General features: G+C 47.2%; 3 protein-coding genes across 3 annotated transcripts; 1 reads left to right on the forward strand and 2 right to left on the reverse strand.

The window, feature by feature from the left end:
* TNFRSF4 (TNF receptor superfamily member 4) lies at positions 1–9,361 on the reverse strand. The gene is made up of 7 exons (XM_089534284.1): positions 6,617–9,361; positions 4,140–4,262; positions 3,784–3,882; positions 3,086–3,152; positions 2,246–2,445; positions 1,245–1,385; positions 1–371 (listed from the first exon to the last, which is right to left on the reverse strand). The coding sequence occupies exons 1-7, from the start codon at positions 6,900–6,902 to the stop codon at positions 298–300; spliced, it is 990 nt and encodes a 329-aa protein (XP_089390410.1). The 5' UTR covers positions 6,903–9,361; the 3' UTR covers positions 1–297.
* Positions 9,362–9,456: 95 nt separating this feature from the next.
* On the reverse strand, positions 9,457–22,067 carry SDF4 (stromal cell derived factor 4). Its single transcript, XM_089534282.1, has 7 exons — positions 21,979–22,067; positions 20,183–20,557; positions 17,246–17,382; positions 16,718–16,831; positions 13,122–13,280; positions 11,910–12,085; positions 9,457–10,200 (listed from the first exon to the last, which is right to left on the reverse strand). Exons 2-7 carry the CDS (start codon positions 20,497–20,499, stop codon positions 10,024–10,026), a joined length of 1,080 nt encoding a protein of 359 aa, XP_089390408.1. The 5' UTR covers positions 20,500–20,557; positions 21,979–22,067; the 3' UTR covers positions 9,457–10,023.
* A 363-nt stretch (positions 22,068–22,430) lies between these two features.
* B3GALT6 (beta-1,3-galactosyltransferase 6) lies at positions 22,431–26,440 on the forward strand. The gene has a single exon (XM_089534285.1). It carries the CDS (start codon positions 23,527–23,529, stop codon positions 24,577–24,579), a length of 1,053 nt encoding a protein of 350 aa, XP_089390411.1. The 5' UTR covers positions 22,431–23,526; the 3' UTR covers positions 24,580–26,440.
* Positions 26,441–27,502: the final 1,062 nt, after the last annotated feature.

The raw sequence follows: 27,502 nt of genomic DNA on the forward strand, positions 1-27,502 counted from the left end.
TTGGCTTTATTGAGTAATGCGAACACCTCTCAAATACACACAGTGCATCTTCCTGTGTTCTGTATTTAGTACTTGAAAAGCACCTAAAAAAATAAGGTGCTGTGCAATGAAAACCCCAAAAGGGACCGCTCCAAAAAATGAAATCAAGACACACAAAGAAGAAGAGGGAAGAGGGAAGCATAAGAGGAAACTGGGTTGAGGAGGAAGACACAAGCAAGCGGAGGACCAAACCAAAGGTCCATTCTTTCGGCGTCAAAGTAAAGGGTGATCTGATTTCATTTTTCTTCCTGGAGAAGGTCAGTTTTGCACAAGGCTGGATTTGCTGTCAGTTTGCTCTTCCTGAATAGGGATTCGAAAGCTACTCCTTTCATCTGAAAGAAAATAAGGGGAGGGAAGAATAAGGATAGTGCATCCCTGGAGATGAAATTAGATGCCATGGGGGTTATGTCCAGGACCGGATGTTACTTGACATCTTTAGATGATGGAATAGAATACATGTTTGGAAAGTTTGCAGGTGACACCAAATTAGCAATGGTAAGTAATGCCCTAAGGGACAGGATCAAAATTCAAAGTGACACTGACAGATCGGGGAGTGGAGCCAAACACACACAACTGAACTCAACAGAGATAAATGCCAATGCAATTCTGGGCCACATTGACAGGAGTATAGGGTCCAGATCGAGGGAAGTAGGAGTGCCGCTCTAGTCTGCTTTGGTCAGATCTCATCTGGAATACTGTGCCCAGTTCTGTTGACAATCACAGAATCGTAGAGTTGGAAGAGACCATAAGAGCCATCCAGTCCAACCCCATTCTGCCATGCAGGAACTCTCAATCAAAGCATCCCCATTGACAGATGGCCATCCAGCCTCTGCTTAAAGACCTCCAAAGGGGGCCGGTCCACCACTCTCCAAGGAAGTGTGTTCCACTATCGAATAGCCCATACTATCAGGATGCTCCTCCTAATGTTCAGGTGGAATCTCTTTCCCTGGAGCTTGAATCCATTGCTCTGGGTCCTATCTCTGGAGCAGCAGAAAACAAGCTTGCTCCATCCTCAATATGACATCAGATATTTAAACAGGGCTATCATATCACCTCTTAACCATCTCCTTTCCAGGCTAAACATCCCCATCTCCCCAAGTCATAGGGCATGCTTCCCAGACCCCTCGCCATTTTAAGTCCTGAACAAGTTGACACAAATATTGAAACATTTTGGTTTGGTGGATTCATTCCCGCTATAGACTTACCCTCGTGCGGAAGACCTGACGGCCCCTCGGGTCTCTCCAGCTGTTGATGCTTCTTCTTGGACTTCCATAAGAATAGCAAAAGGGCAGATGCTCCTCCTGCAACAAGCAGCAGTGCACCGATGACAAAAACTGCTACAAACCCTAAAGAAAGAGGAAAGTCCCCATTTATAGTTGCCTCCACAATGGCTCTTCCCTTAAAAGTTCCAGATCTCACACCGAAGCACATCTTCCAACATTTCACCTTAGGATGCATCCTAAAGGATGTGGCCAGGCAACCACAAGCAAAGGTTATCAGTGAGGAAATACATAAAGACACTACTTTAAGGCAAACAACCCTGGAATTTATGCACCGAAGCTGCATCCGCACCATGGAAACAATCCAGTTTGATGCCACTTTAAATGCTTTGGAATTGTCCTTTGGTGGGACATTTGGCCTTCTCTGTCAGAGAGGCTTTGGTGCCACAACAAACTACAATCCCCCAAGGATTCCAGCACTCAGCCACGACATTAAAAGTGGCGTCAAACTGGGTTATTTCTGTAGCGAGGAATTGTAGTGCACCACTTTAATTGCTCAGGAATTCTGGGAACAGTAGTTTGTTGCGCTCTCTAACAGAGAATGCCTAAAGTATCACGAAACTACAGCTCCTAACATTCCAGAGCATAGAGTCATGGCAGTTAAAGTGGTGTCAAACTGGATTATATCCCCAATGCGAATGCAGCCTATGACAAAGGGACTGAATACTATGGCCAATGGCAGTCCAGCGTATCCAAGAACTCTCCTCCAGCACCATATTTCAAATGGGTTGCGTCTCTTCCTATCTGCTCTCTTTCCATCTTTCACAACTATACAAAGAAATCAGAATTACGAATGTATGAACCATCCTGAAGGCCTGTTTCATCCAGCATCCTATTTGTTTTTTTTTTTTTTTTTTTTTTTGGGGGGGGGGGAGATTTTGAGACATGTCCTGAGATGAGCTTTCTCTTACTTGGATCAGATGTACCTGGCTTGTGTTCCTTCGAGTGAGTGGTCAAGTTCGCTTCCATTGGCCTGGGTTTTGTCGTCGGCGCAACCTTCTCCTGAACTGGGCTGGAGGGCAGTGAGATGGTTGTTGACCCTTTAGGTACGGAGGACTGGTCATCGCAGATTGCATCCTCATCCCGTTTCCCAGGGCGAAGAGTCCTTTTCCCTTCAGCCGTGCAACTGCCACCATAGATAAAGTGGAAGAAAGAAGAGTGAAAAGTCATTTTTCATGTTGTTGTTGTGGTGGTTTTTATGGGTGGAAATGTCATTGATTATAACTGCAAGCTGTTCCAAAAATGTGATTCTTCCCAGCTTTGGAACCCAAAGCCAAGCTCTGGAACGTAATAGAGGCAGGTCTCAGTTAAAGCCTCTGAGAAAGAAGCCTCTCTTTACAAAGGCCTCGTTCCTACTACCTTTTAAACCAGGTCATGTTTCGGTTTGAACCGATCCAAACAACCCTGGTTCCCACTTAATCCGAATCGCTGAAGCTCTAGACCCGTTTAACCCGCCATGCACAAGACCCATTTAACCCGTGTCTTTTTGACAATGATTTTTTCACGTCTTTTTGGATAAACTGATTCAGCGCAAGTGTGAACCAGATGCGGATCGGAATCGATTTAAATCTGCCCTTCGACCGGCTGGAGAGGGTCCATTTCAAACCGATTCATGAGTGAATGTGAACCACAAGTGGGTTATTTTACAGGGGGGGAAATGCGATTGGAGCAAATATCATGGAAACCACGCTTCGTTGTGGAGCATTTTAATGAACACATTGACTCAACAGCTCAAATCTGCAAGTGACATCAACTACTGTACATACTTTCTCCAACGCCGACATTTGTCCGTCCCTCCTTTGGAAAAATAACCATCGGGACACGGGTCACATCCTGAAAAGACAAGACGCAACACGACGTTCAGGATTTGAACAAGAGCAAGGGAAACATGGCAGTTATGCACATCAATTATGCACATTGATCATGCTCAGTTCAGTGGAATGCCTTCTTTTTTCATGTCTCAATCTGTTCCCTTTGGGCCCAAAGGGCCAAAATAAAGCTGCTTCGGGTCACTTTGGAAGTATGCTGTTTAAATAACAGTATGCATGTGTCCTAAGAGGCCAGAAGCCACGCCAAAGCCATGCTCCAGTCCTAAGGACTAGAGTGCAGCTTTGGCACAGCTTCTGGCCTCTTAAGATGCGTGTGACCCGAAGCAGCTCTATTTTGGCCAGCAGTAGAATTCAAAGACATAGCCATGTTAGTCTGTAGAATCAGTATGTAGAGAGATCTTGTAGCACCTTTGAGACTAAAGAAAGAAGTTGTGCTGAGTTCACTATGAAGTGGTATAGAAATGTAAATGCTATTGCAATTGCTAGAGAGGTGTTTGCTTGGGTTTTTAATTCCTAGCTTCCCTACTTTCACAAGGCTCCTGCACCTTTAACCCCAACAAATGTAAAGGGCCCAGTATAGCACATTGTGCAAGTGGCCATCGCCAGACTTGCCGTCCACCAAATACCGTACTCACTCTTTTCATCGCTTCTGGCTATCTCCGAATAGCCTGGTAGGCAGGTGCAATGTGCATCCGAATGCGCTTCGCAAGGTTTTACTTCTTGGAGACCTCTATCTAGGGATACATGAAAAGTCATAGACCATTTTATTTCAGTTTGGTTTAGGTAGTAAGGTAAAAATTTGGTTTAGGTAATAACTCACAATACTGCAAATCCCAGGATTCTATAAGATGGAGGCATGGCAGTTAAAGCGGTGCAAAACTGCATTATGTCTACAGTGTAGATGTATGCTAGGCAAGCCCAGCTTAGTACTTCATGTGAAGAGAAAGCCAAATGGACTGCTAGGACCTGCTCCTAAGGTCAGAAACCTCACCTTTCTCACAGATGGTGCAACTCCTGCACCGTGAGTAAGTGTAGCTGTCATTGTAGTAGTCCTCCTCACAGGGCTCACAGGCCGTCTCCCGGGAATGATCGCAACGTTGCTTCAATTCCGACCCTACAAGGATGAAAGAGATAAGTTTTGGAGCTGGGAGGAAGGTTCAGTTGGCGAAAGAACTCCTCCAGGTTGGAATGCAGCACTTCTGGAGCTGCAGCATCTATGTACTGTGCAATATTAGATCTTGCTTGTGGGTTTTTCGGACTATGTGGCCATGTTCTAGAAGAGCTTATTCCTGACGTTTCGCCAGCATCTGTGGCTGGCATCTTCAGAGAATGCTGGCGCATGGAAGAGAGTTGGGGATATATATATATGTGTGTGTGTGTGTGTGTGTGTGTGTGTGTGTGCCCCTGGGTAGGGAGAAGTATATATACCCCACTCTCTTCCATGCCAGCGTTCTCTGAAGATGCCAGCCATAGATGCCGGCGACACATCAGGAATAAACTCTTCTAGAACATGGCCATGTAGCCCAAAAAACCCACCAAAAACTATGGATGCCGGCCATGAAAGCCTCCGACTACACAATATTTGATCCATTACCCATCTTCCCTCTGCGAAGCCCATTCTTCCGTTTTATCCTCCTTGCAACCATCCCAGTTTGGTCAGGACAGTTCCAGTTAATCTTCTGCCATGCTATTTTTCCCCAGCTGCTTTCAAACTGTCCCAGTTTCTCTCTCCTCCTCCCACTCTCTCCTCCTCCCACTTTCTCCCTTCGTCCGCAACTTATTTCAATGGCTGCAGACCCGATTCCAAGTAGCTTGCACTCCATCTTGCCCTTCCTAGTAGGCTCAAGCAAAAGCAAACAGCTGCATCCTCTCCTGGCTCATCTGATCTTCATGCATGACTTTTGCCACCTTGGCATTGCTTGGCAGCATGCACCCCCATTTTCCTCTGTGAAATGTTGACTCTAGCAAATGTAGAGGAACCACTGTCCAGTTCCCAGAATCCCATCGCATCCAAGGCAGCAAAAGTAGTGTTAAAACAGATTATTTCTGCAGTGTGGATGCAGCCCTAGTCTGATGTTGAGGTGGAAAACCTGTGCCTAGTGCCTCCAAGTCAGTGGGGCAGTGAATCCACTCCATGTTTAAGTCTTAGGTTTGGACTAAAACCTGAAATGGATTCACTGTCCCACTGACATGGAAGCAACAATCTAACATCTTACTGATTCAGCCCAATGTAGAATTGGACAATGACTCTGGAAACCAGGGTTCAATTCCCAGCTTGGCCACGAAATCCAATCACACTCTCTCAGCCTCAGAGGAAGGCAAATGGCAAACCTCCTCTGAACACACACACACACACACTCCAGGATAGATTTGCCTTATGGTCACTGCAACACAAAACAACAAGGCACACAACAACAAACAGAGGTGCAGTGAGGACAGTATCCACAGGGAAGAGGCAGACTATTTGGACACCGGTCACTATAAATGCTTACTGTGTCTGGGGCTAGGAGTCTTCATACATTGTGCACTTCCAAACAAGCAAATGAAATCAATATACTATATTTTCTATAGGCAAAATAGTTGTGCAATCGAAGCAACAGTGACCAGGGAAGGTATATTGCACAAGTCATCCTGCCATAATGTAGTGCCGTTGGAACCGTTCACAGTCCAATGCCATAAGGCTGAGAAAGTGTGACTTGCCCAACGTCACCCAGTGGGTTTATATGGCCGAGCCAGGATTCGAACCCCGGTCTCCAGAGTTGTAGTCCAACGCTGGTCCTTAGGGTGGCGTAATAGATCCGTCACATTGATTCAAGCTTCTATGTTGCATCCACAAAATGTTCTCTTTCAATAAGCTCTAAACATTCCCCATAAATAAGGGTTCAAAAGATCTATGGGACTGTGGATTATAGGCTGCCTCTGCAGAAATAATCCAGCAATGCTCTAGTGCCACCGCCAACTACACTTCCCAGATTTCCATAGCATGGAGCCATGGTATGAAATTAAGCCATAAAGTAAGCCATAAAGCAAGGCCAACCTGGATTATTTCTACAGTGCGGATGCAGCCTTCCCATCTGGGAGAAGAGGTGCAGTTCTTTGCCCACCCTCAACAACTCAAAACACTTATCAATAGCAACACTTGCATTGTGAGCATGAAATACCAGGCTACATAATGTGTGGTGCCTTAGCATGCTCACTGCCATGCATCCATGTTAGAATTAAAATGCCATGTTCCCCAAAGTTTAATTACTAGCAAAGGATGGTGGGTACCTGAATCCCAGAAATGCATGCCACCAAGGTCTGGAGCTCTAGGTTTTGGCGTCTGACTTTCTTGTGCAGCCTGAGGCCCCATTACAGAAGCACTGGATCCTGCAGCACCGTTCAAACTATGCTCCCGACTCGACCCACCTTGCCTTCCTGAACTTTTGGCAGTTGCCCCATGAACTTTGATCCTGAAGCATCACTCACCTGGAGGGCACATCTTGCAGCACTTTGTCCCCAAGGGGTACTCAGAGTCCGAACACCGCGTCCCCCAAACAATTGGCACCAGACAGGTAAAGCCCACAAACCCCAAGATGGGCTTCATGCTCCGCCACATGCAACTGCACACCTTGGTGGAGCCAGAAAGGTGTTTGCTCTTGGTGAGGATGGATGGAAAGACAAAGAGGCCTATTGTTGCACTGAGGAAATTCCCCCAGGCCCCCGTTTTCTGCTTCTTAGTCAGCTCCATGTGGGCAGGGCACAAGATCAGCATTTTGTGTAAAGGCAGTACCACGAGTCGAGGATCTGCCAGCAGGTAGATGGGGCTCGGGACAAGCTTTGAAAGAGCTGTACAGTGAGATTCAAAAAGAGTGGTGCAAGAGGAAAGCTGTTTGTGGGTTTTTGGGGCTATGTGGCCATGTTCTAGCACAGTGATGGCGAACTTTTTAGAGACCGAGTGCCAAAACTGCAACCCCAAACGCACTTACTTATTGCAAAGTGCCGCATCCCTCCGACTTTCCAGTAGCACTCTGGTAAACTCTATGCTTGGTGATGGCACACGTGCCCATAGATAGAGCTCTGAGTGCCACCTCTGGCATGTGTGCCATAGGTTCGCCACCACTGTTCTAGCAGTTTATTCCTGACGTTTCACCTTCCAATATTTAAACAAGGCTATCATATCACCTCTTAACCTTCTCATCTCCAGACTAAACATACCTAGCTCCCTAAGTCTCTCCTCATAGGGCATGTTTTCCAGACCATCACCCAGAGTGCTCCTTTAAAGTTCAGGCTAAAACCCAAAGCGGATTTGCCAATTCACGGCACAGAAACCACCAACTGCCTCTGATACTGGCTATTCTGACTGGCAGCGGATCCCCAGAAGCTCCGGTCTACCACACAACTAGAGATTACCAGGGATGGCAAACCTTTTAGAGACCGAGTGCCCAAACTGCAACCCAAAACCCACTTATTTATCACAAAGTGCCACGTCCCTCTGGCTTCCTAGTGACAAAATCTAGTGAACTCTGTGTTGGGACGATGGCACGTGTGTCCACAGAGAGGGCTCTGCATGCCACCTCTGGCACGTGTGCCATAGGTTCGCCACCAATGGACTAGACTCTAATTTGGATAATACCAGGGTATAAAGACGGCTCCTGAACTTTAATGTCTTTGCCATTCCTCCCCATTCTCCCAGTCAAAAAGAAATGCCTTCTCAAACCACTTTATATCTGAAGCCAACTCTACCTGAACTAAAATGGAGGGATATTTTAAACCAAAACAAAACATACGCACATCATTTCATGTATGTACATTATATTGAGGAGGATAAAACTGAACCAGAAACCTTTAGCTAAAAGTTTGAAAGAACAAGCCTTGGTCCTTCGCTCCAGAAATAACATTCAAGCCTGGCTATGCATCTTTCAAGCTTCACTCCTCTGAGCATGGAAAAAGTACATGCTGGCTAGGCATTCGGGGAGTTGCGCTCCCGTAAGAGAACTTCCCCAAGCACTGGCGTCATTAAGAGAGTGGGAAGTAGCCAAAGCTACAGAACCTGGTTAATGCTCATTCCTTGCAAAAGTGTTCAATGTTTTCAAAAGCACCATTGGAAAGCAGTTCTACAAAGATGCAGCATAGATGCACAGTCATTGGGCATGTTCTTCCTTTAAAACAAAAGAGGGAGAGATGGTGAGAATAGACCTAACAGATTGTGAGAATAGACTCAATGGAGCATCCTGGCTTAAGAGTGTAAGCTGTAGGCATGTGTTTGAAGGGCCATTTTATATGAATCAACAAGAGGGTTGAATATGTGAATGCTTCTCTTTGGAAAATGATTCTGTGTTGAGCAGACTTATACCAGACTTATACATTGCCAGACCAAATTCCCCTCCCCGCAATCCTCCTTACGAAACCTGTGCGTTCAGCCATTTTTGTAGAAGAAGGTAAAGTGTAAAATGGAACTGGGGGCGAGACAGAAACATCCATATATATGACTTGCCACTAAACATTCTTGTCTTTGCAAAACCCTCTCCGAGTACCAATGCATCATGACAATATTCTCGGGGGAATTGTGGTATCTCTGTGAAAGTGCCATGGCGGTGGAAGTGAGGGCAAAAGGAATAACCATTTCAAATGCCCAGCATAACAACCAGCCTAAGAGAGACTGATCTGGAGAGGACTTGCGACTTAGCCATAAAACACGCAGGGAGGGGGTTTCCAATCTGCATGGAATATTCAAACATGCAATCTATGCACCTTGCCCTGATGTGGTAAACTCTGGTAAAAGCCCTGAATGCTAACCTAAGAGGAGAGCTTTCAATTCAAAACACAACTCTACAAGTGTGGAAATGCATTCAGAGAAGCCCACTCCCTTCATGCAAGTCTCCATGTGGGTTCAATCTGTCCTTTTTGCCACACATGTTGCATGTTTGTAGCATACGCCAGCATGAGAACTGTCATAGCCTATCATTTTCTATGTGGGCATCAAACCAGAGAGAAGACATGCACGACCAATAATACTGGCGTATTTGTGGCAGTGGCCGACTGACGCTAGAAGGAATTTAATGCTTTCCTTTAGACTCCGTATACGTAAGACACATTTATGATCGCATTAGAAAGGGGAGCGGTGTAAGTGGTAGCTTGTTTTAAAAATGGGAATGGCCACCAGTGTGGAAAGAGGTTGCCAACCCCTGCCCTAAGACAGCAACGGGGAGGTGAATGGAAACAATTTGGTTTCTAAGAACGAAAGGCGCATGGAGAGGGAAACATGGATGAGAACGCATTTCAAGACTGTGCGAAGGTGAGTACAAATCAGAAGTGAAGCAGCCAGATCAATCCAATTCCAGGCAGCCTTGTATTGTAACATGGAACCTCTCCATCACTCCGTTGTTCAGAAAGTGACTCGCCAACCCAGGGTGAAAAGAAGGACAATAGCTGTGGGAAACGCAACCTCTCGGGCAGCAACTCTTCCCTGCAAATGCAAGTCCAAATTAACCCCCTTCCCTTGAGGATGACACTCCGACAACCCTTTCTTCCCACACCTCCTGAAAAGACATGTGGTCCTCAGATAATACAAGTGCCTTTCAGGAGTCAAAGAGAAGAATGAGAGACGTGATGGTAGCCTTCAGAGGGTGCAACTGAAGCTCCCACAGGCAAAGTTGGTATGAGGACAGGACCGGGAACTTAGGGAGTCCTTCCTCTCGAAGGGCGGAGAGCTGTCTCTTTCTTTCCTCTTCTTTAAATATGTGCGGACGGCTTCCTTGTCTAAAACACCACACTGTATACACACAGAACACAGAGATAGCAGCAAAAGGGTAATTTCTTTTCTCTCTTTGTTTCGTTTTTGGAAAGCAAGAAGGTGCATTGAGAGCCCGGGGGCCGCCGCCACCGTCATGCGCTCAGAACTCTTCGTGGACGTTCCGGGCATAGTCCATGAGCTTGCTGCCGGTGAAGTACTCGCTGTATTTCAAGATCTCCTCCTGCTCCAAGTGATGGTTCTGGTTTTCATCGGCCACCGCGATCATCTGCTTGGCTTCGTTCAAGGCGTTGTACTCGTTCATGGGGTCCATATATTCCTGGGGATAGGAAGGAAAGGGTTAGCTAGGTCAGGGCTACATCAAGTGGAGTCCCAGGAAGGAAGGAAGGAAGGAAGGAAGGAAGGAAGGAAGGAAGGAAGGAAGGAAGGAAGGAACTGAAGCCAGTGGGCACAAATATAGGGCCAGTCCCTGACACAATGGAACAGATTGCCTTGTGGGGTTGTAGACTCTCTTCTTTGGAGGTCTTTAAACAGAGCTTGAGTGAACAGCTTAGGAGAGTGCTTTAGTTGTACATTGTGCATAGCAGGGGGTTGGAATAGAGAGCCATTGTGGTCTCTTCCAACTCTAAGATCCTGACATTTTAAGTAAAGACATTATTTGCCATCCTCCCCGCTCTCAACAGATAACCTGCGCAGCGCTTTGCTAGGTGACCTGTTTGAAATATCACTGCTGAGGTTAAGCAATGCCTGAACTGGAGGCCATAGACTGCCCTGAGCTTTCAAATGAGGGCTTTCAGTAGCACTAGAGAGACTAATCTATTCTACACTGTTGTGGGTGTTCATGTGCAGATGTGTTTGTATATCGCTCTCCTTCTTTTCCTTCACTCCGTTTCTGACATAGCATGCTTTCAGCATGAGGAATGGCAATTCTACCACATGAGCATCACTATTACGTTCAGGACTGAAAGTTTCCCCATCACAGGTATTCTTTCAAAGACAGTCTTGTCAGATCTCCTGTTAAAGAGGCCATGGAGGTTGTGTCTTAAAAGAGGGTTTTGTATTTCTAACTGTACACTTCGTTTGGAGCTTTTATAATTCCAAAGTAAGCTTCTCTAAGCTCTGGTTTAGCCTGAGTAAACTCTGTTTGTGTGCCGATTCCACAGCCAAGCTATTAAAAGACTCCAATATGGAAAGACGCACAGGTTCAAGGCATACCCTTCAGAGATTAGAAACACAACAACCCCAACTATTTCAACACTGGGCTGAAATACCAACAACAATATACAGCATTTTTGTGGTTGTTAAATAGAAAGAAGCGAGAGCTAAATCTGAAGCCAAGACCAAATATCTAATGACTCTCTTTTGAGCAACTCTGGAGATGTTCGCGCCACCTGGCCTGATAGAACTCAATGTGGGAATAGGGAACGTTTATCTCTTTGCACCCAATTTGTTTCCAGAAATGTACAGCTGGTGTGTTGTAGTGGTTTTGAATTCTGGACTAGAACAATGGGAGACCAGGGTTTGAATCCCCACTTGGCCAAAGAAATCTACTAGGTGACTTTGGGCAAGTCATACTCTCTCGGCTTCAGTGGAAGTCAAGGGCAAACCCTCTCTGAACAAATTCTGCAAGAAGGTGCATACGCTCATAAGTCAGAGACAACCTGAATGCACAGAACAACAAATAGGTACCAGTATCCCATACTTACCAGCTAATAAGTATGCCACCAGTGACACTGAATGTGCTTCAAAAAAGGCAACCAGCTCCTCACAGCCTTCAAAAGTGAAACAGGGAAGAGCAAGGGAAGGAAGGGATGCAGCTGCGTTCACCTTGGAGGGGATTTCAACCAAGGTTCATGTGAAGATGCACATCACTGGGGTTTGGAAAAGCCAGTGCTTTGGACAATTCCAAGAGCTACTTTGATTGGAGTATTCTAAGTTGTTTTCCCTCCCAGGCTTTGGACAACTTGAGTGGCGCATGAGTGGTATTCATCTGCAATGCCCACAGCCGGCTCTCTCCGAGAGACTCACCTCTAATTCTTCCATGGTGACAATACCGTTGTGGTCTGCATCGATCACTTCCTCGAATTCCTTCTTCCGGTCCTTCACCCAGTCATCGTCGATATCCTGGGCTTGCTGATTCTCCACGGTGCCAACAGGCAAAGAGATAAACTCTGAAAGAGTCAGTTTCTTATCGCCATCTTGATCTGGGGAAAGGAAATTAATGTGCTTTTTTTAAAACCAGACAAAAGAAAAGACAAGCCTCCCCACCCACTGACACAAAGGATGTGCATCCTGTTTTCAGCTTTGTACTTCCAACACATTATCAATTGGGTGTGGAAAGATCTCAATTGACATCCTTGCAGGGCCAAACTTTGGAAAAATCTGAATGTTTAATGCTATTTGGGAAGGGAGGGAGTGTTGCAGGTGAAGATAGAAACCAAAATGGGGGCTTTGTAGTATTTCAATTGAATTGTCCAATCCAGGATTGATGCCTGCATTCCTGTTCCTGAAATCGACAACCACTTTGCTGCTTGACGCCACTTGTTTTCTCCTAAGTGCTCTAGAAGGATGCTATAAAGCAGTGGTTCCCAACCTGTGGGTTGGGAACCCTTTGGGGGTCAAATGATCCTTTCAAGGGGGTCGCCTAAGACCATTGGAAAACACCTATTTAATTACAGTTATGAAGTAGCAATGAAAATAATTTCATGGGTTTGGGTCACCACAACATGAGGAACTGTATTAAAGGGTCACGGCATTAGGAAGGTTGGGAACCACTGCTATAAAGAAACAGGACCCTGAGACCCCAAAAGAAAACCATGGCATGGATTATATCAGCCACTTCCCTTCTTTGCTTGTTACTAGAAAGCACTGTGCTCTGAGAGTCATGCTGGCACACTTTGGGCGCTGGCCTACTAGGTTTCATCATACAATGATGGTTGATTGTTTCAGTTTTATTTTTATACACATCTTATTTATGTACAGTGTGTGATAATCTGAGTACAATGACAGAAGAGCAAGATATACAGACTATGATGGGACTTGAGCTCCATCTCCTGGCAGCTGAAATCCTTGCAATGCACAGTGTCACTATAAAAGCAATGGTGCATCCTTGGGAATTGTAGCACTCCCCTTTTTCTAGTAGCGTTCCAGGTAGCCCACAATTGCAACTACTGACAATGTATTCTCTCACAATGCCAAGTTTGCAATAGTACTAGGTCCTGACACTATTCAGACACATACCCAGATCCCGGACAATTTCCTTGACCATAAACTTCAACATCCCTCTACTGTGCTCCGGATGAAGGAAAGACAGAAATTCTTCTTCATTCAGCAAGAGATCGGCAGGCGGGTTGTCGGCTTGATACCAGCGGTCTTTCAAGTTGTCGAGGACTTCTTGTGCTACAAATCGTGTGGATAAAAGAAAAAAAAGGATGCATTTAAAAGAATAAAAATGTTTAAAAGCAGGAAACATTACAAGTTTCTCTTTAAATTAACTTGCCAAGAATTAAAACGTACATTTATAAGCTCTTACAATGTAGTCAAATGTAGTCTGTTGCTCTAGTGGTTTGGTTTGGAAGCAGTGCCAAATCACAACTTACATGCCCCCCCAATATTTCTCTTTTGAAATAGAGTTTTCTGTTGCATTCAGAATTAGGAAACTCTGGGTTTGTAAAAACAGGCCAGAACCTAATTCATGATACTGGCTTGGTGCCAAACCAAAGTCTAAACTTAAACAAAATTTACTGCTATTCAGAACAGACAATTCCTATAAGCAACAGCAGAAGCGGATGCTTCTAGTCTCTCTCTGGTGATTCTAGGAGGAGAGGGAAATGCAGCTATTGCATTTGCCATACCAGATTTCTTATACAAAAAATCTATACCTGCTGTAAAGGCCAGGATGCTATATAAATAAAGCATAACAATAATAGTAGTAGGAGTAATAGTAGAAGACACTTGTCCAGGTTTCTGTTTGCTGAATACAAAAGCTTATGAAGAAGACACTGGTCCAGGTTGGCAAGTTACTGCCAAGTATGACAGGCAATGTATCTCTAGCACCTGTGAACTGGGGTTGTGGGGCTGAATCTGGGATGGGATACATGCAAGGCAGATGCTTCACAACCAAGATGTAATTCAGCTGGGCCCACCTTAGAGCCCTTTCCCATAAGACATACCCAGCTAGCCAACTGAACACACAAAGTTCTCCGGAATCAATAATGAATAATTTGTTTTATTTATATACCGCTATTCCAAAGATCATAGCGGTGAACAGCAAGTAAGCTAATTAGCAAGTAAGCTAATTTGCCCCCAACAGTCTGGGTACTCATTTTAGCGACCTCAGAAGGATGCAAGCCTGAGTCGAGCTTGGGGCCCTTTGCTGGTCTTGAACTCGCAACCTTGTGGTTTCGAGTGAATGGCTGCAGTACAGGCATTGAACCACTGTGCCACCAGGCTTCTCGGCTTTTAATCTGCCAGATGTTCTTAGGCTGTAGCCCCTAGAACAGTGGTTGCCAACCTGTGGGTCGGGACCCCTTTGGGGGTCAAACGACCCTTTCATGGGGGTCACCTAAGACCATTGGAAAACACCTACTTAATTACAATTATGAAGTAGGAACGAAAATAATTTCATGCGTTTGGGTCACCACAACATGAGGAACTGTATTAAAGGGCCGCGGCACTAAGAAGGTTAGAAACCACTGCCCTAGAACCACTAGCCAGTATCAACCAAATAGAGGGAATGGTAGTTCTTGCAGTCCAACCTCATTTGAAGAGCCATGTTGCTCATTCTTGGTGTAGTCCAATTAGGGACAGATCGATTTCTATCTCCATGATCTATATAGAAAAGCCCCCTTCCGGTCCATTACCCATAACTCTTTCTCACACGAGATCTTGGGAGCTTCTTCAGTATGAAGCAGGAGCTCTGCTGATGAACTACAGTCCCTCCAAGAGATGCTACTAGGGCAACAGTAAGACAATTTTAAAATCAGTTGAAACCATTTAAAATAGTGCAAAGGTGTTGAGTTGGCACCAGAATGGCATTGCATTAGCATCGGCTGGGCCTCTGAAGGGAGGGTATTCCATAACCAGGGTGCCACAGCAGAGAAGGCCCTCTGCTATATCCTCCCATAATGTATCAACCCCTCCCCAACAGGCCTTAGTTCTCAGGCAAGTGTATACAGGGAAATCCTCACACTCCTACCCACATATTTAAAGCAGGGAGTATGGCCATCCAGGTATATGACCACAATGCCCAACAGCCCCAGCCTGCAGAGGCAGTGGTGCATTATAGTCCAGGAAGCTAGGCTCAGTTTGGAAAACAGGGAAAGAACGGATGGATGGGGGGTGTTTGTGAGTATATAATGAGTAGAAACACTGTCTCCGCCAGCATCTATCTTGCATCTAAAGAGGGTTGTCAAATGAGCAACCACAAAGGAGGGTGTGCAATATGGAGGGATGGGAAGCCAACACAGCCTCAGTCCCTCACACCGAAGTGGGAGCAGATTGCCAGATGGGCTGCTCTGTCCCATATGGCACATCATTCCAGACACAGTGATTAAGACGCCGTGCGCGTAGTGCATACGGATGAGATTAAAGGCTTGCGTGGAATACATGTTGACTGCCTCATTTCAGATTGGGTGGCACAATACATTTGCAAAAGCATATGTAAGTGAGTACATTTGCCTGTATGTTCAGCTGTGTCTGTTCCAATTCCAAGGAACATCTTCCCTGTATGAGTTTATTCTGAATATATCCTTACATTTATTATTCATTACAGATCATTACTGGGGCTATGGTACCTTCCAGCAGCTGTATCTTGTTGATTTCAATGCACCGCGCTACTCAAGCTGCATTATAATAACCGGAACTTGTATGTATTGGAGGATGGGAAAGAAGCAAAGAGTAAAGGATTGGGTACAAACCTTTGCTGCATATTGTACACAGAACCCCTATTCAAAAGCAGTGTAGTTTAATAGGGGCCCCGATTCCCTCCTAACCACACAGACCTATCTTTCGGACATCACACCAAACGACGGAAGGGTTAAGTTCACCCTTCTTTAAGACTCAAACCATGGCTTGAGATCCCAAGGCAGGCGAACCATGTTTTAGAACAAGAGGTGGGGAGGCTGTGACCTTCTGGGTATTTGGGGTCAAGGGGTCCTAACTTGTAGGTGGGACACTTAAGGGTCATCCAAATTAAGTGGCCCCTTAAGAGGTATTAATTTGTAAGTTGGCCACTCTGGATCTTACCATCACCATCTGGGTCTTCTTTGCTGAACCCAAACCTGTTGCCGAACCCAGAGGTTAGAACTATAGGTGTCTTCCGATTGTGAGTTTAAGCCAATTCTGTGCCCAAACTGGCACAATGCAATCCAACAGAGGGAAAGGGAAGAGGACTGGTCCCAGCCTCTGACATTGCTGGGGACTCCAGATATATAACAAGGGTAGGGAACACCTTTGAACCCCAATTGTGCTTAAAGCTTTTACTGGTAGTAACTGAACCTTAACAGAAAGATTTTAGCCTTTTATAAAATAACCCAGACAAATATTGGGAAATCACCAAAGGATGGTGCCAAGGAGAAAGGAGTGTAACCATCTAGGAAATTGCAGAAGGTCCAACTGGGACACTTGAGGTGGCCAGATTTATCCCAGGGTCTGAAGTTTCCCACCTGGTTTATCTGGTGATGGTCTACAATCCAACCATTGGCTAACAACAGCCATGGAGGTAACATCTACCTTGAAATTCAAAGTCCAAGGTGATACGTCATGTCATTCCAGGCAACGAAAGCAGACCAACATACTGTTAGCGCAACCCAGGGGCCGCCACCAATGCCACTTACTTTCCTCATCGATTTTCAACTCCTCGTTGTTTTTTATCTTTTCGGCAACCTCCTTCTCATTGAATCCTTTGCTGGCCAGAAACTTGATTTTATACTCATCCCAGGAGACGTGACCTGCAAAAGACAGCAACCATCTCAGGGGACAAATAGTCTAGAGCAGTGATGGTGAACCTTTTAGAGACCGAGTGCCTAACCTGCAACCCAAAACCCACTTATTTATTGCAAAGTGCCATGTCCCTCTGGCCTTCTAGTAATAGACTCTGGCAAACTCTGTGTTGGGGCGATGGCTCATGTGCCCACAGAGAGGGCTCCGAGTGCCACCTCTGGCATGCGTGCCATAGGTTCGCCATCACTGGTCTAGAGCATTAGAAATATGTAACATTACAATCTAGTGGGTCACCTTCTTAGCCATGTTTCACAGGTTCCACCCAAAACCTATTACTCCTAGGCTGCCTCCCTGCCCCTCGCCCCTGGCTCCAGCCACTAAGCCAAGTTGCAGTTACTATTCTGGCCACTTCTGGATCTTACCATCACCGTCTGGGTCTACAGCCCGGAAGTGCATTTTGTTTTCTACCACAGCCTCCTGGAAATGCTCTTCCGTCTTCTCCATGATCCAGCGCTGCATCTCCTTCGCGCTTATCTTTTTGTCCCTGTTGATGTCTACTCTGTAGGGTAAAAATGTAGGAGAGAAATAAGGTTAACACTTCCTAGCCTCTTTGCCTTTGCTCTGCCAGTAAGCATGGAGGAGAAGCAAGGCCTCTGCTCGGCCACAAAGGAACCTGAGTAACCTTGTACCAAGTCCTTCTCAGAGAGCAAAAGCTAGAGAGTGCCTGAGAAAAACCACAACTCAGTGGCTGAACATATGCTCTGTTTGCAAAAAGGTGCCATGTTCAATCCCTGCCACCTTTACAGATGGGTAGAAAAGACTGCTACTGTTCAGAGCTGGTGAACTGGGACACATCGATGGGTTATGGCCTGGCATAAGAGTGCAGCAGCATGGTTACTACCATGCATATAGGTATAAAGTACAAATGCATTTCCAAAGCCACCTTTGGGTCTGAAAAGCACACATGATACAGAGTAAGATGGATCCATGCTCTGATTTGGTATAAGCCACAGGGATCTTGTAGCATTTTTGAGGCTAACTGAACTGAGTCCACTTCCCCAGATACACATTTGGAGTGGAGAATCCACTGACTGACCTGTATATAAGCTGACTGTGTGGCAAAATGTCAATTCAAATTCAAAACCCTTGTGGGCAAGGAGATAAGGTCCCAAGTTCAGTTTTAAGTATGGTCACTGGGGGACAAAGGATGCCAGCACATCGCCATAGATAACCATATGAAGGAATGTAGTGTGGGAACCAGACAAGAGATGTGAGGGCGCCCTGACTCCGCAACAAGTTTGATATTAAAGACATTAAATTGGGAAATGTTATGGTTTATTGTATTATGTATTTTTACCAAAGTACTCGACCTTTGGCCACGACTGTTTGCCAGGTCAGAATAGCACCAGGCAAATTCCTTGCAACCTGCCCTTTTGGTTCTGAAGGGGAAGCTGCAGAGACCGAATGGCGCAAGCCGCTAATCGGCCTTCAAGTGCGCTAATCAGCTTTTCAGTTTCATTAGTGCAGCCTGCTTATCTGCTATGCACTTAATAATAAACCTTTTAATGCGCAGGCAAGACGTCTGCGAAGTGGTTACTGATCCGGCAGCTTTAAGAGCCTTGCAATGAATTAATTCTCCAGTGCAAGTGGGAAAGGTCTCAACAGCCCATCGCTCTGTTCACACATCTGTCACACAGCTGGACTACTTCCCCCTTTCAGGAATGAGCTGTTGCAATATAGATATATATGAAAATCTTTCAACGTGTGACTCAATCCCCCAGTCTTTATTAAAACAGTCCAAGGGACTCGTAACTGGAGGAAGACAGTGATTCATGCCTCTCGCACCCCCTCCAAACAACGAATGTACATTACTAGCCCTGCAATGGAAGACAACTACTGTATATACTCATGTATAAGTCTAGAAATGTTGGTCAAAAATTGACCCAGAAGACATGGATTGACTTATCTATGGGTTAATGTAAGTCCTGTACTTTAACTCAGATAGATAGATAGATAGATAGATAGATAGATAGATAGACAGACAGACAGACAGACAGACAGACACCTCCTTTGTCTGAGTAGAGAGGCAAGCACTGTCCATCCTGGGAGCACCTAAAAGAAGCACCTACCATCTCTACTCTCTCATTCATCCATCCTTTAGGATGAGCACAAACTGTTATGCCTTTGGCATCATTTTCCTTTGCTTCATCTTTTACATGTCCCTAAGTTTTACCCTAGACTTATTCACGGGTCATATAAAAATCCACATTTTTTGACCCAAAACCTGTCCTCGACTGATATATGAGGTCGACTTATAGTCTACTATGGCCTGTTACAGACTGCCAAAATAAAGCTGCTTTGGGTCTCTTTGGAGGCATGCTGTTTAAATGATGCATGCATCCTAAGAATCCGGAAGCTGCACCAAAGCTGCACTCCAGTGCTTAGGAATGGAGTGTGGCTTTAGCGCGACCTCCGGACTCTTAGGACCCATGCATCATTTAAATAGCATACCTCCAAAGAGACCCAAAGCAGCTTTATTTTGGCAGTCTGTAACAGGCCTAGGTATGGTATATAGATGAGGAAAATGGCCAACTCCCAATTTGGAAGGAATTGTTGCTCAGCAGCAAAGGGTGTGTTTAGTGTGCAGACAAACCCCAAAGTCAGTCTCAAAAGAGGGCTAGGATTTTTGCCTGGAGAACTGCTAACAGTCAGTGTATTTGGAGGAATACATGATCAGCAATCCTGGTATGATATATATACAATGGGCCCTTCCCTTACATGGAGGATCTGTTTCGAACCACACCCACACCCACATAAGGGAGATATTGTGTATACTGGAGCCCCATTAGAACTGCTTGTGGCTTGTGCCTGTTTGTGCCTGTGGCGCATGGCCCATTACTTCCTCCAAGGTGCGCAAGAGTTTTTTCCAGCGCATATGCTGAAAGCCGCATAAGGCGCACCTGTGTATGATGCAGGCACACTATCCTCGAACCCCATTCTGCCATGCAGGAACTCTCAATCAAAGCATCCCCATCGACAGATGGCCATCCAGCCTCTGTTTAAAGACCTCCAAGGAAGGAGACTAGACTCTCCTCCATTGAGGGAGTGTGTCCCACTGTTGAACAGCCCTTACTAATGTAATGCTTGATGGGTTACTAATGGTCCAATCTGATATGAAGCCAGCATCCTATGTTCTGCCCTGATCCAGTTCAGGAGAACGAAGAGGAGGGATAAATAGATGGAGCCTAAGCTGCAGAGGAAGGCTGTCTTTGAAACCATCACTCCTCTTCTTCAAGGAGTTGGCGACTTAGGATACCGCTTTCATGTCAAAATGAAAAGTCAAAAGAAAGAACACTCACTTTGAGAATATAACCATGAGTTTCCTTCTGTTTCTCCGTGGCTCCGAATCTTCGTCAAACTCCTCCATCTCTTTCCCCAGAAAGACCTCCTGGTGGAACTCCTTGTTAAGATGGCCGTCCATCTCCATCTTGACGCCGTTCAAGTGGTCCGGGGGCAGGATCTCATTTTCGTCTTTGTTGTTGTTGCTGTCGCTCGCCTTCTCTTTCAAGGCGGAGTTGTTGGCGGGCCGGGCGTAGACGTCCATGAGCAGGAACACAAAGAGGAGGGATAAATAGATGGAGCCCAAGCTGCAGAGGAAGGCTCTCTTTGAAACCATCGCTCTTCTTCTTCAAGGGAGTCAGCGACTTAGGATACTGGGGCAGTGAAAAGGTAAGCTAGAAGGACAGAAAGGAAGGAATGACAATGAACTATGTTTTGAGGAGGCTTTTGTGAGCTCACAGTACTTTCCATCAGGCACATGCTGGTCTTGAACTGGATCATTGCCATAGACTTGGACCCGATCATTGCCATGTTGTTGCATTTATTCTTTTCCTAATCCACTTTGGAGATTAACTGAAGGGCAGGATGAGACTGAATAACACTAACTTACTTTATTACCCCAGTCTGCAGTGTTTGTACTGAGGCAAATGATGTGCCCTGTATGGGTATAGCAACCTCACTAACAGAATGCCAGCCATCATCTTTCTATTCCAATGCCATTGGGCTCTGAAATGTCCACATTGAATGTTTAGCTTAGTAGAGAGCCAGCATAATGTAGTGCTTTGAATGTTGGACTATGACTCTGGAGACCAGGGTTGGCTCCCAGATCGGCCCCAAAACCCACTAGATGACTTTGGGAAAGTCACACTCTCTCAGCCTCAGGGGACAGCAATGGCAAACCCCCTCTGGACAAACCTTGCCAAGAAAACCCCATGGTTAAGGTGGCCATAGGCTGGAATTGACTTGAAGGAACACAAAAACAACCGTGAACTTCAGGGCAGCGCTTTGACTGTTGGACTGGGACTCTGCCAAGACAAACCCTGGCTGGCCTTGGGCAAGTCACATACGCTCAGCCTCACAGGAAAGCAATGGCAAGTGCCATCGGAACAAACCCCAGGATAAGGTCGCTTTAGAATCATAGAGCTGGAAGAGACCCCAAAAAGGGTCACCCAGTCCAGCCCCCTTCTTCTGCCATGCAGGAACTCTCCGTCAAAGCATCCCCATTGACAGATGGCCATCCAGCCTCTGTTTCAAGGCCTCCAAGGAAGGAGACTCCACCACTTTCAAAGGGAATATGTTCCACTGTCCAACAGCCCTAATGTTGAGCTGGAATCTCTTTTCCTGTCCCTTGCCTCCATTGCTCCATTGTGTCCTATTCTCTGGAGCAGCAGAAAACAAGCTTGCTCCCTCCTCAGTATGACCTCCCTTCAAGTATTTAAACAGGGCTCTCATATCCCCTTCTCTGGGCTAAACAGCCCCAGCTCCCCAAGTCCTTCCTTATAAGGCTTAATTCCTGGAGGTGCTTTGACTGGGAGTTCCTGCATGGCAGAATGGGGTTGGACTGGACCATGGCCCTTGGAGCCTCACAGAGCCATAGAGATGGAAGAGACTCCAAGGGCCATCCAGTCCAACGCCTTGCCATGCAGGAACTCCCCATCAAAGCCTCTCCATTGACAGATGGCCCTCCAGCCTCTGCTTAAAGACCTCTAAGGAAGGAGACTAGACCATCCTCCACTGACTAATGTCCATCTACGAAGCTGTATCCGAAGAAGGGCCTTGGCCTCAGGGCCTCAGGACGACGCAGCAGCCGCCCTACCTCCCCTTCTCTCTCGCCGCCGCCTCCTCCGCATCCCTTCTGCCCAGGCTGGCAGACCAACCGGAAACCGGAAGTGCCGCCCTGGCCCCGCCCCTTCCGCCCTACCTTGGCCTCAGGGCCCCTCCCTCTCCGACGTGGCGGCCCCGCCTTTTGCTTCCCTTTGTGAAAGCTGATAATATTGTGGGGATAAACATGTCATATACGTATAAAAGGGTTTTTTAAAGACGTCACAGGAATGTAAAACAGGCACTGCATTAGACAGCTATGTAATCAACGAAGCCCAAAAGGGGCCTCAAAGGGGGAGACATATTTGTTTGGGGCAAAGTGAGGCTTGGGCTCTGAGGTGACGCTAGCGCCGGGCCTCGCTTGCCCTGACCAATCATGGCGGAGTAAAAAAAAGGAACGTCGGCGTGATCACGTGATGCGGCGTAGCTCCGCCCCTTCCTCCGACACATGCGCTCCTATTGATTCGCCTTCTCTGCGCTCGCCGCTCTGGGAGAAGATGGAGCGGCGGAAAGGACGAAGGGGCTCGCGGGGGAGGAGGAGGAGGAAGAGGGAATAGATCCCGCACCTTCCCCCCTTCTGCGCCCGAGGACAGATAAAGAAGCGGCGGCCATTGAAATCGGAGGCCCTTGAGGGAAATCCAGGGCCGCCTTCGCGTTTTGAAGAGGTGTGTCCCAACCTGCCTCCCGTACCCTCTCTTCCCGCCAAAAACGTGAGGGTTCTTGAGGAGAGGGCGTGGCGCTGAAGGAGTGGGAGGGGCATACGTTCGCCCCGCCCCTTTGTAAGGTTGGCAAGAAGGGGAGGGGGGAGAGAGAAAGAGGGACCTATTGGACCACTTTCCCCAAGGGGGAGGGGCTATGATGGCATTGGGACCGCCCTCAGAGGCGGAGCTACACTATGGGCCTGGCCTCTCTGAGGAAAGGGGAGGAGCCAGGAGTCTGAGGGAGGAGTTAGTTCATGAGACATTGAAGGAAGAGCCACAGCACTGAGGGGCAGCCAAGGCATTCAGGGAGGAGTCAGTGCATTATGGGAGGAGCTAACGCATTGAAGGAGGAGCCAAGGCACTGAGGGAGGAGTCACTGAGGAGCCAAGAAATTGGGGGAGGAGCTAAGGTGCAGGGGGAGGAGCCAAGGAATTGAAAGCGGAGCTGACACTGAGGCAGGAGTCAGTGGATTTTGGGAGGAGCTAAGGCATTGAAGGAGGAGCCAAACCGTAGAGGGAGGAGCCAAGACACTGAGGGAGGAGTCAGTGGATTTTGGGAGGAGCTAAGGCATTGAAGGAGGTGCCAAGGCATTCAGGGAGGAGCCACGGTACTGAGGGAGGAGCCAAGGCATTGAAGGAGGAGTCAAAGCATAGAGGGAGGAGCCAAGGTACTGAGGGAGGAGCCAAAGTACTGAGGGATTCAAGAAGGCACTGTTAAAGCACTGAGGGAGGAGCCAATGCAGTGAGGGAGGTGTTAGTGCATTGGCCCTCCCCTTAGTGGGTGTGGCCTCATCATGGCCCCTCCCTCTCTGTGAGGGGGCGCCTTCCCTGAGGTGACCAGCCATGAAGCTCCTCCGCCTGCTTTGCCGCCACAAGAGGGCGCTGGGCCTGGGGGGGCTGGCGTTCTTTGGGGCGGTGCTCCTCTACCTGGCCAAGTGCACCTCGGAGAGCCTGAAGCCCTCGCAGGGCTGGGGTCTGCCCCACCAGCAGCAGCAGCAGGGCCCTCCTGGCCGCCCGGGGAGCCTGCCTGGGCCGCGTCCCCCTCTTGCTGCCGTCGCCCCGGCCCCTGCCCCCGAGGAGACGGCCTTCCTGGCGGTGCTGGTGGCCAGCGGACCCAAGTACACCGAGCGGCGCAGCATCATCCGCAGCACGTGGCTGTCGGGGGCCGGCAGTGGCGGGGCTGTCTGGGGCCGCTTCGTGGTGGGCACCGGAGGGCTGGCGGAGGAGGAGCGCCACACACTGGAGCTGGAGCAGAGCCGGCACCGGGACCTGTTGCTGCTCCCGGACCTGCGGGACTCCTACGAGAACCTGACGGCCAAGGTCTTGGCCATGTACGTCTGGCTGGACCAGCACCTGGACTTCCGCTTCGTCCTCAAGGCCGACGACGACACCTTCGTCCGCTTGGACATCCTGGTGGAGGAGCTGAGGGCCAAGGAGCCGCGCCGCCTCTACTGGGGCTTCTTTTCGGGCCGCGGGCGTGTAAAATCTGGCGGCAAGTGGAAGGAGAACGCCTGGCTGCTCTGCGACTACTACCTGCCTTACGCCCTCGGAGGGGGCTACGTGATTTCCGCCGACCTGGTGCGCTACTTGCGCCTCAGCCAGGAGTATCTCAACGTCTGGCAGAGCGAGGACGTCTCCTTGGGGGCCTGGCTCGCACCGGTCGATGTCAAGCGGGTCCACGACCCCCGTTTCGACACGGAGTACAAATCCCGAGGCTGCAACAACAAGTACATTGTGACGCACAAGCAGAGCATTGAGGACATGTTGGAGAAACATCAGACTCTGGCCAAAGAAGGGAAGCTTTGTAAAGAGGAGGTGAAACTCAGGCTGTCGTATGTGTATGACTGGAGCGTCCCTCCTTCGCAGTGCTGTCAGAGGAAAGACGGCATTCCCTGAAGCCCCAGGATTGAGAAGGAAGGGAGCATGAACTTGGGAGGGAGCGCTAGCGGGGACAGATGTGCGACACATTGCTATATGTGGCTAGAGCTTTTAAATCACTCCGAGATTTCACACAGTACATCAAGCCATATTGCATCGCTCTTCCTTTCCAGAGGTAGCAGGCTTTGTTTCAAGATGCAATGTGCTCCCGAAAAACACGGAGCAAGTTATGGCTCCAGGAAAGGGATGTGGGACGATGGTCAGTTGGGGGTGGAAAAACTGAACCATTTTGTAGGTTCTTTATGTTACTATCCTAAGCCATCCTATAGGTAAATAAACCCAACAACCCAAAGCCGCTGCTATTCGACACGTCTTCGAAAGTACGAGTAAATTTGGGTTGAGGATATCGACAAACGAAAAAGGAAATGTTAACCAGAAGACCAAATTAGTTGTTTGTGTTAGTATGTCCTACCCTTCTCATTGCACAACACATTCCATAAATAGTCTGACAGTTGGTCCAAAAGGAGAAACTAGTGTGGAAAGAACTGTGCCAGAATATGATCGCCTTGAAGGGATGCTACGGCGACTGCGTCTTGGGCATCTCTAAAATGTCACCCGCTTAAGTGGTTGCCAGATTGGTCACCAAGGCTGTGGTTCCATACAGACAGGCCAAAATGAAGCTGCTTCGGGTCACTTTGGAGGTATGCTGTTTAAATGATGCATGGGTCCTAAGAGTCCAGAAGTGGCACCAAAGCTGCACTCCAGGCCTTAGTACTGGATCGTGGCTTTGGCGCGGCGACTCTTAGGACACATGCGTCATTTAAACAGCATACCTCCAAAGTGACCTGAAGCAGCTTCATTTTGGCCTGTCTGTAAGGGGCCTGTGTTTAGAAAGAAGGGTTGTTGGGCCATATTGAAGGTGGCCTGATCTTGACTTAAACATCAAGGACCCATGCGCAGCTGCATTAGTTCTGGTCACTAGTAACTCTGCATTAGTTATATTGCTATCAAGGAATTATGAGCCTCCTTATAGTGGGGCTTTATCTGCAACTCCAGGAGGTGACTGGAAGTGGCACGGATGTGAAAGGATACCTTTCCAAAAGCCATTCCCCATTTCTGATCACTTATGGTTGACCCCAGCGTAAGTTAGTTGAAAATTGTTATGGGATTTCCCGTTTTCCATGCCCTTTGTGTTACGTTTTGCTCAAAGCCACCTTTTTCAGACCTGTCAGCTGAATGCATATGTGTTGAAGAGTGCAGTTCAGTCCTCAGCAAGGAGTTTTTCTTGAGTGCATGGAACGCATTGTGGTCATCCAGATGTTGCTGAACTTCAGCTCCCATCAACAGCGGCTGGTTATGAAGCACGATGGGAACTGCATCCCAGCAACATCTGGAGGGCCTCACGTCCTCCATCTTTGTACCAGAATCACACTTCATGTGCAGCTGGGCATTCAGTAGTAATGCCAAGGCATTAACCAAGTCTGTGCAGGTAATAATAACCTATGTAGCTGGAGAAAACCTTGCAGACTGCTGTAAAGACTATTAATGTGCACAACATGAGATTTATGGATCAGAGGAGGCTATCTGTGGAAGAGCAGGACCCTCACAGTTTGTGAGGAGCTGCATGGAGTTGAAGTAATGCCATTTGGTACACACACACACCCCAATATATATATATATATATATATATATATATATATATATATATGCGCACTTTCCTGAGAGTGATAACCCCTGGTTGACTTTGGAAAGCAACAACGAATTAAGAACCCGAGGTCTCCATTTGGTTCTATGGCCTGTTACAGACTGCCAAAATAAAGCTGCTTCGGGTCTCTTTGGAGGTATGCTCTTTAAATGATGCATGGGTCCTAAGAGTCCAGAGGTCGCGCCAAAGCCACATTCCATTCCTAAGCACTGGAGTGCAGCTTTGGTGCAGCTTCCGGACTCTTAGGACCCATGCATCATTTAAACAGCATGCCTCCAAAGAGACCCAAAGCAGCTTTATTTTGGCAGTCTGTAACAGGCCTGAGTCTCCCTTATAGAATGTAAGGAGTGCTGAGATCTTCAAACTGGAAAATCATGATATAGCTTTAGTTAAAGGCATGATTTCCCAACCAAATGGCCACCTGACTGGGGATGATGGATGCTGTAGTAGGCCAGCACTTCCAGAGGCCACAAGGTTGGAGAAAGCTGCTCTATACATGTTGGGACCCCTGCTAAACGTAGCCCAGCAGTCACATTATATGTCCCAAATTTGACTTTTTGGGTTGCCATTTTAGACTTCGGCGCAGCATTGAATTGGGCAGGAGCTCTCTGAGAAAGCCCCCTTACTTTGAGAAACGTTGTTCCTGTACATAAAAATGATGTGTTTACCATGGTGATAATTTATTTATCAGTGTTGTAAATGTACTGTGCATAGTTGAAAATAGCCGAGCGTCACCATTTTAAATTATTGAAAGGAGTGTGTCAAAGCGTCGTAAATATTGCTTATCGAACTGCCTTTTCCGTTGTACAGTTTCATTATTTAAATCTCTGGGGCTTTACTTTCCATCCCAAACCCTCTGCATGTATCTGAAGCTTGTAAAAAGGATGTAATGATAACACCTATTAGTCCAAATATCAATGCTTCTGAAAATAACTTCTCTTGTTGCTTCTATTTTTAAAGGCCGCTCCATACTTCCATCTTCCATCTATATAACCTCCCTGCCGCAGTGATTGGATTTTAAGCTTCAGAAGAAAGGGAACATTGCCAAATGAAATGTGACAGCGGAAAGAAAGTGCATGCGAACGCGGCTGAAGGCTTTTTATAAAGAGCTGTGTGGTTGCCAACTACCTGAGTAGGAAAGATGAGCTTAGTCTTAGGCCTGTTACAGACTGCCGAAATAAAGCTGCTTCAGGTCTCTTTGGAGGTATGTTATTTAAATGACGCATGGGTCCTAAG

Source organism: Sceloporus occidentalis, unplaced genomic scaffold (assembly GCF_023333645.1).
Source record: "Sceloporus occidentalis isolate IW3139 unplaced genomic scaffold, rSceOcc1.0.p SCAF_8, whole genome shotgun sequence".
Classification (NCBI taxonomy): domain Eukaryota; kingdom Metazoa; phylum Chordata; class Lepidosauria; order Squamata; family Phrynosomatidae; genus Sceloporus; species Sceloporus occidentalis.